This window comes from Stegodyphus dumicola, chromosome X1 (genome assembly GCF_044657685.1).
Source record: "Stegodyphus dumicola isolate Sdum_Otavi_A_Nest chromosome X1, ASM4465768v1".
Classification (NCBI taxonomy): Eukaryota; Metazoa; Arthropoda; class Arachnida; order Araneae; family Eresidae; genus Stegodyphus; species Stegodyphus dumicola.
In genome coordinates, this window is record NC_140780.1 from 244,022,301 (window position 1) to 244,037,316 (window position 15,016).

Consider the following 15,016-nt stretch of genomic DNA (forward strand, 5'->3'; position numbering starts at 1 on the left):
TAGTAAGTTGAAGTTTCTTTAAAAAAACAGTACAATAAATGTAAATGATTTGCAACTAGTAACCATTGATGCCCTGAAAAGTTTAGAACTTCATGTTCACTAGCAGATGAAAGAGAGAAATAATGGCTTCACTGTGTTATGCAAGTGGTTGCTAATGCATTTAAACATTATATTAAATAATTTTTTTCTTCCTATTCAGATTTATTTGTATGGAGGGAAAAAAAAAAAAATCTAAACCAGGGCTTCTCACCAAGTACTAAATTTTCTCTCCCCAAGGAAGAATTTCATGATCTAAGGATGAAATTGTTCAACTACGGATTAGTATATTTATTCATCAGGAAAGAACAGCTAAGTTGTGACTGAAATGAATGGGATGGAAAAAGTTAAATTTAAGCATGATTAAGTGCAGTGAAACTGATAGAAATGTTTCCTGTTTTTATTTTTTAAATTAAATAATGATTTGTGTACATAAATAATGTACATTTATTAAATATAATAAATTTCTTATTTATAAAAGTTTTTATACTGTACTGCATTTCAATTTTTAGTTTTACCTATTCTTTGAAATGCGCTACTCAAACCTGAGATGAAAGATATTGTACAGAAATGTAACAATGATGGTTAAGAACCACTAATCTAGACACATAAGTTACATTGTCTATGTACTGTTCTGTTATCAGGACCGAATTCAGAAATGTATGTATATATGCATGTGTTTATAAATGCTTATGCTGATGTATGCATGTGCATATTCTGTATGTATGAATAGTGCCTGTATGTATGTGTAACACGCAGATAAAAGCACATATATGCATATACATGTGCATACATATGAACAGTACCAAGATTTGTCATATGATTAAAATTTATGGCATTTTCATAACATACTAATATATAATTTTTAATTATACTCAATCAAAATTTAATATTTTCTCCTGAACCTTAATTTTAAGACATACTATACTTTTTCATTGAATTCGACTGCTGTTTGTACACATTGCGTCTGTTTTTCAACATTATTTTACTTATAATTTGACTCAAATAAATTTTATATGTAGCAACTAGGTTGTTGAACATTCTACCTCAAATCAAGCTGAGAATTTAGTATTTGGCCAACTTAATATTTTTTGTATTTTTAATTACTGCATTAAATTGTTTCATTAGTTGCTCCCAATTTACGTGTAAAGGTAGTTAGTTTACAATGTCCTCCATTTCTCAAGTTAGATGTAATCACATGTATAATCAATAATAATTATAATCAAATGAGAAAAATTAAATTGTATTTAAACAGTTGATGCCATTCAGAATTAATAATTTAAAATTAAATGATGATATGTATTTCTATAATGTTTATTACCAGTTTCTGCAATTCCTCGAGTTTCGAAGGATGGCTCATAATAATGCGCGCCCGTAGATTTTGTCGGAATGCATATAACTTCGAATGATCACATTACATATAACAAACTAATATATATAATACACGCTTAGCAACAGAAGCCAGACAAAATTTAACGCAACGGCATGTCTTTCATTGCCAATCCCGCGATATATCGCCAATACTGGCAAGCGTTAATGCTAGCAAGCGGTAGGCAATTGCTAAAACTAGTTAGTATTGTCGGTCTGTCTGACACTAGCGTCTACATCCCAAAACGGCAGCCTATGAGAGAGGCGATTCTATTATTTTCATCGGGGAGTAGGAGAGTTAGAATGGTTTTCTGAGGAATGCAACGGCAGTGGACTATATGTTTGCTTACATTTGGAAGTTCAAAAAATTGCTAAGTTGGATTGCCTTAGTTTCTACGGTTACTTACAGGGAAATATTAGGCAGTTTTTTCGGTTTGCTGATAGAGGGCAAATAGACAAATTACCTTTATAATTCGTGTTTATCTATTTAAACTTCAGAAGATTTAAGATGAAGCGAATATATTTAACACAACAGAACACAATCTTAAGACTTGTAAATCTTTTAAAAGACAACAGCAAATTTTTAAACATTACTGTAAAAAATATCTTCTCTTTTAATTATAATAAATAATGAGATAATGCATAGATGAATTGTTAATTATATGATAACTATGCATTTATAAAAAGTTTTTAATAATGAACTATAAATAATATTTTTAATTATCGATGTATTGTTTTTCTTAAGACTTGTAAATCTTTTAAAAGACAACAGCAAATTTTTAAACATTACTGTAAAAAATATCTTCTCTTTTAATTATAATAAATAATGAGATAATGCATAGATGAATTGTTAATTATATGATAACTATGCATTTATAAAAAGTTTTTAATAATGAACTATAAATAATATTTTTAATTATCGATGTATTGTTTTTTAAAAGATTTACAAGTCTTAAGCTTGCATTCTGTTGTGTTAAATATATTCACTTCATCTTAAATCTTCTGAAGTTTAAGTAGATAAACGCGGATTTATAAAGATAAATTATCTATTTGCCATCTATCAGCAAACCAAAAAAAAACTGTTTAATATTTCCCTGAAAGTAACCGCAGAAACTAAGGCAATCCACCTTTGCAATTTTCTGAACTTCCTAATGTAAGCAAACATCGCGCACAGCCGTTGGCGTTCCTCAAAAAAACCATTCTAACTTAGGTACTCCCTGATGAAAATAATAGAATCGCCTCTCTCATAGGCTGCCGTTTTGGGATGTAGACGCTAGTCTGTCTGACAATCTTAGAGATTGGCTCTCAGTTCGTGGTTGTTTGGGGCTCTCAGTTCGTAGTTGTTTGGCGAATGTGGCGTTGATACATACGTGTTTACCGCAGTGTTACGATATATTTTGCCGTTAAAAGTACTGTTATATAAAAGTAAATCTTTTGTAAATGATTCTGTAGATGATTAATATACGTTAACTGGCGATGATATAAATATTATTGTCTTTTATAATTTCTGCAGGAGTTCCAGCTGTTCCGATTGATTCCTACAGGTAGTTCCATAGTGTTGTAATGGCCGTTCCTCAAAGCGAACTAAAAATGTAAGTATAGTTTCGAAATTCGTTCGGACTGAATAATTGTTTCATATTATACCAACTGATTAAGGGTGATATATGTGAATGATACACAGTACAGCAGAATATTCGTTTTTTTTTTTTTTCATTTCTTTGAATTTTATTGAGTATTTTATTTTTTTTTCTCATTTCTTTGAATTTTATTGAGTATTTTATTTAAAAAAAATTTTTTTTTTTGGATAACATACATTTTTTTGCGCAGATGGGAATACGTACATTTTTTGTTTTGGTAGGAATACATAAATTGTTTATAAGAATATATTTATTTATTTAATATAAGCATTAAAACAATGGCTCACGATCTTTTTTTTTGGGCACTTCAACGCTTTTTGCTATTACTTTGATGGCCATCCCCCCTTTTCCAAAAATAGAAGAAAACATTTATTTAAATTCAGATTATTTTTAATGTTAAAACAAAACACGAAATATAATAGAAATAAGAATAAAATAAAAGCAAAAACAAGAAAAAAAAAAAAAGAAAAATGAATAAAAATTAAGCAAGAAAAATAATAGAAAATATTGATAAATATCAAAACTTGAATAAAAGTAGTTTTTTATATTTATAAACTAAAACTAAATACTGAATGTGTAAATAAAAGACTGCCTGCATTGCCCAACCCCTGAAGCTATGAAATTCCCTGCCTTTATGGGGAAATTCCTCAGTAGTTGGAAACCTCTGCACTGAATATAATTTATATTGTGAAAAGGAATTAAGTAATTAAATGCTTTAAAAAATTAGCAACAGGAATTGGCATAAAATATGTAAAAATTCTATTGCAATTCCCATTGCTAATTATTATATTTTTAAAGCCATGATTCCGTTAGCTGTCAATATGGTATTGTTTTTAAAAAATAAACACTTTGTATTTTATTTTTTGTTTTAGTTTCAGCCTTGAATTCCTTTTTATTGAGGGGAGGGGGCTAATTTTAGGAAAGTTTCTCTTAAAATTTGTCTGTCAACTTTTATATTTTTTTCCAAAGGATCTTTCTGGAGATCATTTAAGATTTTTCTAGCTGTTAAGTTTACTGAACCCTACAGGTTGCACCCTCTTAATTTACTAAATTACACCTTATGAAACCTAAAAGGTTTTGGTAAGATTAAGATCTGGGTTGGATGGTATGTGGTGCAGGATTTGTAGCATTCTAGTTTTGCTAAATAATTTGTGTAGAATCTCTAGTTATATTTAGAGTCATTATATTATTGATAATAACATAATTGATATAGAGAATTGAATACTTTAGGTACACTATTGATGAACAAGAATTTAATGGTACATATTCCCAAACTATTTTCATCAGTATTATGTAGTTGTTGCTTCATGTGATTACATTTGCCCATGGCTATTTTGGCAGCATTAACCAAATGATAATATTAAATGATGAGAAAATATATCCTTCAAATAAGCAATGGAATTTAACTGATTTAATATAAATATTAATAAAAGCACATAGTTACTTTCAGAGCATTTTAATTAGGAAAATACGCTAGTTTGTTTATAAAATGTTCATGTCTTTTACAAAGTTCTTTTATAAAATATTCATAATGCACCTGAAAATTATTTGACCAATGCTGTGTCCTTATTCTTAATACTGAGAAGATATTCATCATTGGAAAAGATTTTGCAAGTATAAAATATAAATTGAGCAAACAAGCAACCTGGCAGAAATGTTTTCAGAGAATTTTATTTTCAGGACTAGAAAAAATTCAGCAGAATTTTTTTTTGTTTCTAAAGAAGAGGGAACTGTGTCTGATCATCTTCAAAATCACTAAAGTTATTGAAAATCTGCATCAAACTCAGTGACATAACTAGATAGCAGCCTCGGGCAGTACATTTTTAGGGGTGACATTTTTTGTGTGAAGCATTATGGTAAAAATATATTTACAGGTACCTCTTGGCAAAAATTGGCGGTACATGGGGACCGAATTTGTGCAATTCTTTGTCTTGTTATTTTGACTTTGTGTAGTAGCGATTTTTGGCATACACAATGGCCTACTTTCACTTAAAAAAACTTCAGAGAGTTGCACAAACTTGGCATTGCACACTCCGTTGACTTTATCCACGTACACATCGACCTATTTTCACTTAAAAAAAATATCAGAGAATTGCACAAAGTGGGCATTGTGCACTCTCTTTGTCCATGTACACATCGAACTATATTCACTTGAAAAGTCAAAGCAGCCAACAAAAGAATATATAATCTCAATAAACTACATTTTAAATCAAAATATGAAATAACATAAAAAAGGAAATTCATCTTTGTACTACACGAAGGAAATATCCACTTACCTTATTTACGAATTAACATGTCTTCAGTCAAACAAAATTCCTTAACAGCATCTAAAAACTTCTTAAAATTATCTGAGCTAGAATCTGTATACTGGCGTTCCCACATAAATTCACAAAATAAGAGTAAAAATATCCTCCATAGCACCGTTTATGGTCCGATGTTCGACTATATGCATTTTCTTCCTACAAACAGGACACTTATAATACAAGGGGTACCCTTCTTGCTACTTTAACCAACATTATTTTATAGGAGATTATCAAGGTTCAGTGGTTAGTCAGGTGGATCATCAAAGCTGGTGATGAATGATTAGATTCTAAATTGCCATATGGAATTGAGAAGAATAACTGTTTTTCTCTAGATCAAAGTGGTCATGTGATTTCAACAGCTACATATGTTTGTTATATCTTTTTTATTCCGATGTAACTTTTGATTGCAAATTACAAATATCGACTAAATTATGATTAGGGTAACATTCATAAGGAAGAATTTCTTGTTAAGAAAAAAGTATTTCAAAATTTTATTTCTGTTATTGCTAGGAAAATTGAAACGAGAATTTGGAAGGGCAGTCCTTTTTAATATTTGCAATTTATTCAAAAATACAGTCTTCAAAACAAAGTTCTACATATTTTAATATTAGTGTAAACTTTCCTGTCAATTTCTGTTAAGTGTTGGTAGTTGTGAAAAGCATTTTCGGCTAATCTTTGAAATATGGTAACATGTAGTTTGGCGATATTTTGGTAAGGCGATGAAGGTTACTAGCTAGGACATTAGCAGTGTACATGGATAAAGTGAAGAGTGTGCGCAGTGCCATTTTTGTGCAATTCTGGGATTTTTTTTTAAGTGAAAATAGGTCGACGTGTACATGGATACCATGTATGTGCAATTCTTAAAAACGCGGCAAGCAGTTTGCGATTCTGCACTTTCTTCCAATTTCGCACCTAATCTTTGTCATGATTAAGTAGTTTTGTTCCATAAAAGTTCTAGCATATGCGTAATTCAGCTAGCAGATTGTTGGAAAAAAATGTTGAGTTAAAAAAGAAAATGCCTTTACTTCGTGAAAACAAAATGGCGTCCAAACAAAAACTAGCAGGTTGCTGTAGCAGGGTTGGTCGCCAAATTTTTGCCAAAAAATCGCCAAGTTACCATAATCCAAAGATTAGCCGCATTTTCTAAATAAAAATGATTTGAGAAATATTTAAATACTGCAAATGTATATTTTGCATTTAAGAAATCTTTCTCAATTGTCTGCATAACAACAGCAAGAGCAGGGCTTAATTTCAAAAATCAAAAGTGTAGGAGACCTAAGGAAGGCCATAAGGAAAAATAGACACAATTAAATAAATAAAAGAATAAATATTGAATAAAAATTAAATAAAACATAAATAAAAATATCCATAAATGAAATTAAAGTAACGATGAAGCATTAAATAATAAATTATAGAATATTCTAACTTAGTTGGGGCTCGGGTCAGAATCGCAACATTGCTGAGACTGAAAAGTCACGGAGCGGAGCTCTGCTGGGCTCCGGCTGAATTTAAGCTGTGAGCAAGAGCAACCAAATAGATCTCTTTATAATGGTTTTGCAAACAAGAAAACAGTTGAAACAATACTGCAATTTTAAAATGTTGGAATAAATGTTTTCAGTATAGCAAGGAGAAAAAACATTTGTTTCATTAAATAAATTGGTACTTCTTTGTTATAGCGGGCCCAAATCATATTTGGTGATTTTAGATTTGTGCCAAGATCTGCTCTATAATTTCGCGAAGCTTGTGAAGCGCGAATGTAAAAATAAATAACACAATATATCATAACAATAATACTCGCATGTCATTTCCTAAGAATATTTTTAAGAATCCTTATCATTATTATTATTTTTTTTTATATTATGTAATTTTCTAGTCAACTGCAGTACTTTCACACATATTAAGCTGTCTGTTACACCATTTCATGGACCTCAGCTCCTCTGCCCAAGAAGACATAAATCTAATAGAAGTGACTAACTGTATTCTGGAAGTGCTGAACCATTTTCTAACACGGAGGCCCTTCTTTTTGCAATTTTTAATATTGCATTTCCAAATGGTTTCACCATTAACATAATTTCTTGATGTAGCCATTTTCGCATACTCGTTTGTTAGGTACACAACCTCTTTCTTGAAAAAATGATATGATATCCACCCCATTACTTGATAAATTAAAGATCTTTTAAAATCCTGTTCACACATACACAATATATATTTTTTTAAATAAATCATGCGAGTTCGAAAATCTCATCCAAAATGAATAAATAATATAAGAACACCCGGTGAGAGCAAAAATGCAACATGGTGCTAATATACAATTATGTGGCAAGGTACAGCTGGTACTAATACGGTACAAAGTCCGATTTCGGGACTTCGGCGGTGCCAGATTTGGGATTTTTTCGGATGTTAGATCATGAGCTTAAATCTTGTAATATGGCATGTAGAAATTATAAAATTAAAAATATGAAATCGTGATTTATGAAATAATGAAGTATTTATGATCTAAAGGGTATGAAAATTTACAAAAAAAAGCTTAATACTTATTTGTTTACCTTATTAAATATTTCTTTCAGTGTAAGTTGTTTAAGTTGCTTTATTTTTTGTGCTAATACTTTCTCATTAATTCTGTAGACAGACATAATCTCTTGAGTTACATTGTTGAAGTCCTGCAACTGCTGTTTCAAGAACTCCGACTAACTTGTCAATCGAAATTTTCTCATTTTCAGTAACTTCTCTGTCACTTTCTTCTATCGGTAGCAGTGGGATCTAGAACCATACTACAGATTCATACGTTCATTTATTGATTGATGATTGAGAAGCATTGTCATCATAATGAAAAACTTCTTTTATATCATCTTCATTTATTACCGCTTCTCCACATTTCTTTACAAAATGCGTTAATTGAAAATTTCACCTTTGTTTTGCAATAGCTGAAAAACTTTAAAATTCGTGGCTATCATCATTAAATTTAGCTATCCTTCACTATACATGCAGGGTTGCTACCCTACCTGGTAAACCGGAAAAAGTCAGGGAATTTGAAAATTGACCAAAAAAAGTCAGGAATTAAAATATTTTAGTCAAAATCTTGAAAAGTCAGGGAATTTCGTACGGTGATCCCCCCCCCCCCAAAATGCGAGTTTTTCGCCAACGTTGGAAGCGATCACTTTCATGGTGAATTTTGTATCCGGTGAGCATCATTCGGGTAGCTGCCGTAGAGCTAATTTTCATAGCTCCAATCAAATTGTCTTTAAGAAGGCAAAGCTAGTTACTAGCAACTTTTGTTTCTAGTAACCTCGAGAATCGAGAGACTCATAAGCACATGTGCAGTGCGTGTTGAACTAAAGGAAATACCTTCCCATTCTCGTATAAACCCATAAACGTAATGTAAATCAGTTTGCTATTATGCCGCTAGAAAGCGGAGGGAAAAATTCGCCAAGGGATTTGGCGATGGAACCTAGCGGCAAGAATTTTCCCCTCCATGATATGTACATGAAATTGAGGAACACATTAAGAAAAAACATTCTTTGACGAAATGTTTTCATTGACTTTTCGCAATAATTTAAACTCGGATTTTCATCCTTTTTTTGTTCAAAATAACTAATCCAAGAATGAAATTACTTGTGTGAAAAAATATTTTCTTTTCCTTTAAAGTTTAAAGAAATTTAAAACTATATTCGTTGTATGAACTCTTGATAAACGCGAACTTCGACGCCGGCTTTGAGCTTTGGCGATAGATATTTCGGGCATGCGCTGCTGTTTCCCTCTACGTTGGGATGGAGGCACTCCTGTTGCCGAGAGGTTTTTTCTTCTTAATAATACATATTCTCTGTATAAAACAAAATCGGTTTAATCCTAATATATGGTGCACACGGGATTTGGTGACATTATAATGAGCAGTAAACGGGTCTTTTGGTGTTGGCAACAATTTTCAAAATTGTGCCAAGGCGGCAGTTTAAACTAGGATTTTAGTAATTGCTTTATTTGTCATTTTGCAGTAAAATAAAAAAATAGTAATCAGTCATATAAGGCTAACCATTTAATACAGTCAAAAGTCTTTAATCCGGACTCGTCGGGACTTCGGCGATTCCGGATTATCGATTTTTCCGGATTATAGATCATCAGTTTAAATCTGCTAAGATGGCATGCAGAAATTATAAAACTAAAAATATGAAACCGTAATTTATAAAATAATGAGCAATTATGATCTAAAGGGTATCCAAATTTACCAAAAAAAGAAGCCTAATATTTATTTGTTTACTTTATTAAACATTTTTTTAACGCGCGGATGCGTAAAGCATACCTTACTCATAGCTGAAATTAGAAAATTGCAACCAGAAAACTATGTGATTTGTATTCGTGATATTTATAATGACGAGGAATTTGATTTAAATCATATCAAAGACGGAGTACATCAAAATTAAATACTACATTTAGTAAGGAATTGTAAGCCGACTAAAATAAAAACATCTGCCCTGAAGATAACGATAGTGTTGACAGATCAACTTCCAGTCCATTGCGCGCCGCGACGTGCGCCCCCCCCCCCGCGCAGAGCAGCGTGAAATTGATAAACAGATTTCGGAACGGTTAGATAAACAAAGGATATGCTTTTATCCATTTTTTTGTAGCAATTCGTTTTTTGTTTGATGGACATCGAAACATACTTTCGTTTTCTAGATCCTTTGGGAGCTCTCCAGCATCAGAAATTCTATTTGACATAATCGAAAGTTCAAGCTTACTTTTAGAAAATTGCTCTTACAGTCTGCAAAAAATAATAAGCCGGATCCAATTTGAAGATTAAGGAACAACGCAATTATCAACATTAACTGAAATAGATAATTAGATAATTTTAGCTTATACCGTCCGTCATACATTAAACGCGCACGTGAAAACGTATTCTGCACTTGTGCAGATGCATATGCGCAGTCGTAAATGTCTTGCGTGCACGAGTAAAACGCCTATGCGCATGCGTCAATGCGGTGCATGCGCAGAAAGATTTTAGCTTTGAGGTCCAGATTATAGATCATTCCGGATTATGGGTGTCCGAATTAACGACTTTTGACTGTATAACTACATCCATCAAAATATCGTTGATTATTGTAATTCAATTTTTAAGTAATTAATTTTATTTTAATGTAATTCGTACTATTTAATGTGGCTTCCTCCCTCTAAATTTATTTATTATTAGTTAATAATACTTCCAAATTTCAGGTAATTTTCTCTGGCATAATCCTGAAACTAATTCTAGCAATATGTGATGATATACTATCACGAAATTTAATGCACATATTTTTGCTTATGTATACTGCTAAGTAAATATGAAATACCTGAATTTATTTAAAAATATCATTAAATATACTTCTTTCTTTCATTGCTAAGTAAATATGAAATACCTGAATTTCTTTCGTTTAGCTGCAGAATGTCTGCAAAAAGACATTAATCCAGATTGGGCAGATTCTAATCTCAGTTTTCAGTGTAGAAAGCAACTATTTTAGCTATAATAGTAATTCTTTGGGGGTTATATTATATATTTATATATTATATATATAAGTCATGTGTAATTGGCAAATTTTTGTGTTTTCAAGTGGTACCATAATTAATTTCTCTCTCAGCACAACGTAAGTGCATTGCATGGTTAGACTGGAATTATATTTATGCTTATTTCTTGCTTAAGGCCTATCAGAGCTCTGAATAAATAAATTCACACATATACTAAAGCCTTACTGAGGGCTGGTGCTAGATATCTTACCGCCTGATGTAGTGTCTGTGGGTCCTAAATTCTGTGACTCGGTGTGGCCATATGAGCCCTGGCGCTGGGTTTATGTGAATAACAAATCAGTTATTCTTAATTCAAATAGCCCTAAATGTAGTCTTTGGGTCTATGTGTATCGCCAACAAAAATCTATTTTTAGCATATGGAAAGAAATTTTTGGTAAATTTTTCCTCGTCAACAATTATTAGTGCATTTAACTTAAATCTGTAATCATCGCCAAGCCTAATGTAAGCATAAAAGGTTACTGTACTCCTTTATTATTCAATTACTAACATAAAAAAATTGTCTAGGCATCACTACATGAGTCATGGAGGAAAACTAAACTGCATTATAAATAAATTTCAGGAACTTAAAATTATAAAAATATTCAGATTTATAGAAGTATATATTCGTATATTTGTATGTACATGCGTGTGTGTGATTATGGCAAAGCCTCAAGGGCTATCTGCCTAAGGAGAGGGATGCCTTCGTGGAGGACTTTCTAAGGGAAACTGGCTTGTATACACATTACACAGTATGTACATGAGAAATGAACATAAATTGACATTTTGATAAGCATTAAAAAGTAAAGTTAAGGATTTAAGCATTCAGTTTAAACTTTTAAACAAGATTATAATATATGTGGTGTACAATTGCAAAAAGTTTAGTTTTTTGAATCAAAAATTTAATGTTTGCAAATTTGGAAATTGATAAATATTCATTTTTATTTGATTTCACCATGGATGGAGGTGAAGAAGAATCTAATAATCTGAAATAAAAATAATGTAAGCCGTCAACATTTACTTTTGAAAATATGTAATCTTGGATGTTTTTATGAAAATCCAGACAATATAATTAATACATAAACAGGAATTCTAATGGAAAATAGCATTATGAATTCTAATTACCCGTGTAAGTATTAATTTTCTTTCACTTTTATTACAGATATAAATTACAGATCTGTAATAAATTACAGATTTTATTACAGATCTGTAATAAAAGTGAGGTTTTCACTTTTATTACAGATATATATTGAGTTTCAGCTTCCTAGCATTCTTGTGCATGAAGTAATATTTAATGTCTACATATCATTGCCTTGTACCTGACAAATGGATGTGCGTAAGAAAATGAATCCCCATTTGTAGCATAATGATTTATTGTGCACTGTTTTCATCTTTTATTATTGAAGATTGAGGGAAAGATTTCTTGTCATTGTTATAAAACGGCTTTGGTCTTGGAAAAAGACAAATGCCAAAACTTTATTTTCTTCTGTACTTTCAAGATAATAAGCTTTCTTTAGATGGATGAAACTAGAGTCATCTGAAATAAATATATTTGTATCTTGTTCACCTTCTGCATCATTTTCAATGTTTCTTCTAACCTGTAGAAAAAAGAGATAGAGGGCGCTGTGCCACCCGTATGTTTAGCTAATTAAGAGTTTTCACCAGAGAGAGTTGAGAGGTTGATGAGAGTGTTTGAGATTGGTAGGAACTAGATATCCTGTAATCTGTATATAATACTTGTACATAGTCTTTGATTCATAAATAGCTTTAGTTAAAGGAAAGTATCTTTATTTGATATCATGACATATCAAGATCCACCGATGCTGCGTATGGAATATTGAGTAAGTTATTACATACATCAAGTTTTTGGTAACATCAGGCCAGAAGGTGAGTCATTTCATTTTTACCTGTATGCAATTTATCTTTGAAAATGAGTTTTGAAGAAACTATCGAGAGAAATAGAAAAATTAGAGGTTCAGTTCGTACCAGTATAACAAAATTAATAAGGAAATTGGAAGAGGAATTGCAAAGCGAGAATCCGAACCTAGAAGTGTTGCAGGAATCGCTTTCAGTGTTAATCGAGAGAGAAACTAGCTTGTTAAAATATGATGAAGTTATTAATGCTCAAAGCACTGTTCAGGAATTAGAGACAGAAGTAGAACATTGTTTAGAATACAGCGAATCCATCATTATATGTAAATCGAAAGTCAATAGATATATTCAAAATGTGGGTAAAACCGGAACAGCTTCACAAGTTTCGGAAATCAAAACTAATTATAATACTAAATTATCTCGCATTACCTTAGAAACTTGCCGTGGCAGTTTATGTAAATTTATTGAATTGTGGGCTGAATATAAAGCTGTCATTCACGAAAACAATACTCTTCAAGATGTTAAGAAATTTAACTATTTAAGATCTTTACTCACCGGATCAGCTGCAAAAGCTATAAGCGGATTGCCATTAATAGGAGAAAACTGTAAAAAGGCCATCGAAATCTTAACTGACAGATTTGGGAAAAAAGAAATGTTAGTTTGCATATGAACGTTCTCCTAGCTTTGGAGCCAGTATGTCATTCAAGTGATGTATCCAGTTTAAGAAGACTATATGGTGAAATAACGGTTTGAACAAGAAGTTTAGAGACATTAGATATTAATTTTAATTCTTATGGCAATCTATTACTTCCTATTTTATATAAGTGTATACCGCAAGATTTAGGGTTACAGTTTAGTAGGGAGCAAAAGGTCGGCACAGAGTCAACAGTGTCAGATTTATTGTTGTTTCTAAAGAGAGAAGTAGAAGCCAAAGTCATTAACTCTGGGTTTTAATCAACAAACACTTCCGAAATCAAGCGAAAGAAATACCGATAACTATCATAAGAGTGTTGCTCCAATAAAAAAGAAAATGGTATCATCAGTCGAAAATTATATGTGCGACTTTTGTCTTAAATCTCACCTCTCAAAAGACTGTGACTTAAGTATTTCAGAAAAACACAAAGCTTTATACAATCAATTTAAGTGCAAGCGCTGTTTAAAAAAAGGTCACAAAAAACCATTTTGTAAGGCAAAGTGGGTTAAATGTAATATTTGCAAATCTATGTCGCATTTAGAGAGCCTGTGTGATGCAAATATTCAAGAAAATAAATCCATAAAAAGTACTGCGAGCGCAGCAAAAGAGACAAATGTTAGTTCACTATTCCTCAAAACACTGAGTAAGCAAATTCCTTATGACGGGATTTATTATCAAACATCGAGAGGCCAACTACTCGGAAATAATTCCACATTTAATGTTAGGTTGTTATGCGACTCAGTGTCCGAAAGATCTTATCTTTGTCAGTCTATTTCTAGGAAAGCAAGTTTACCAACTATTGGTATAGAAAGATTAAGAATTCATACATTTGCATCTTCGAATCCTCCAGTAAGGTAATTTAAAAGGAAAAGACTTTCTTTAAGAAATAAGACTGGGTTCACTCTAATCATCGAAGCACTCGAAGTAAAAACCATATGTTCCAATGCATTACCCAGGCCATCAGCAGAAATTATACACAAGTTACGCGAAGAAGGTTTGACTTATCTGACAGCTGCGATAGTGAATTGGGAATGATTACTTGAACTGCATTTTAACGGGAAAAACACATCATTTAACAGACTATTTAGTAATTCAGAAGTCAAACAACAAAAATCAGCATTATATTTTCAAAATTTTCACAGGACTAGTTTCGATGGTTTTACCGAACCTCCATCCTCAGTTGCAAAACCACAAATGAACAAGATAGGAAATAATGATTAGATAAGATAAGAAAGCCGGGACAAGAATAAGCGAGTGGCGCCATCTGTCGGTGAAACCAGAACTAAAACATAATTTCTTTAAAGGCCGAAGGCAAAGATGGATTGGAATTAGAATCATTAACTAGAACAGAAAGATTTTTTGAATGTGAAATGCCTCTAGAAAATCCAGTTCTCCAATGGAAGATGTTTTTTGAATAATTTTCGCAGCAGAAAAATTGAAAGTGTGATTTTCGGACCAACAATGTTGAGCAACAGAAGACTTCTGTGTTTCCTTTTTTCTAACATATGCCTCATGTTCCTTGACGCGAAATTTTAAGGCTCTCTTAGTTTGGCCAATGTAAATTTAACCACACTGGCAAG

General features: G+C 31.8%; 1 protein-coding gene across 3 annotated transcripts in view; it reads left to right on the forward strand.

The window, feature by feature from the left end:
- LOC118190719 (CWF19-like protein 1) overlaps positions 1-15,016 on the forward strand; it is a 229,445-nt gene that overhangs the window by 6,119 nt on the left and 208,310 nt on the right. The window contains exons 1-2 of one of the 3 annotated variants that reach the window (XM_085807350.1): positions 2,664-2,813; positions 2,918-2,996. In XM_085807350.1, the coding sequence (XP_085663476.1) occupies positions 2,968-2,996 (29 nt within the window). In that variant the 5' untranslated portion in view covers positions 2,664-2,813; positions 2,918-2,967. Of the gene's footprint in view, positions 1-2,663; positions 2,830-2,917; positions 2,997-15,016 lie in introns of those variants that run through there. The other 2 variants (XM_085807348.1, XM_085807349.1) reach the window with 2 other exon arrangements.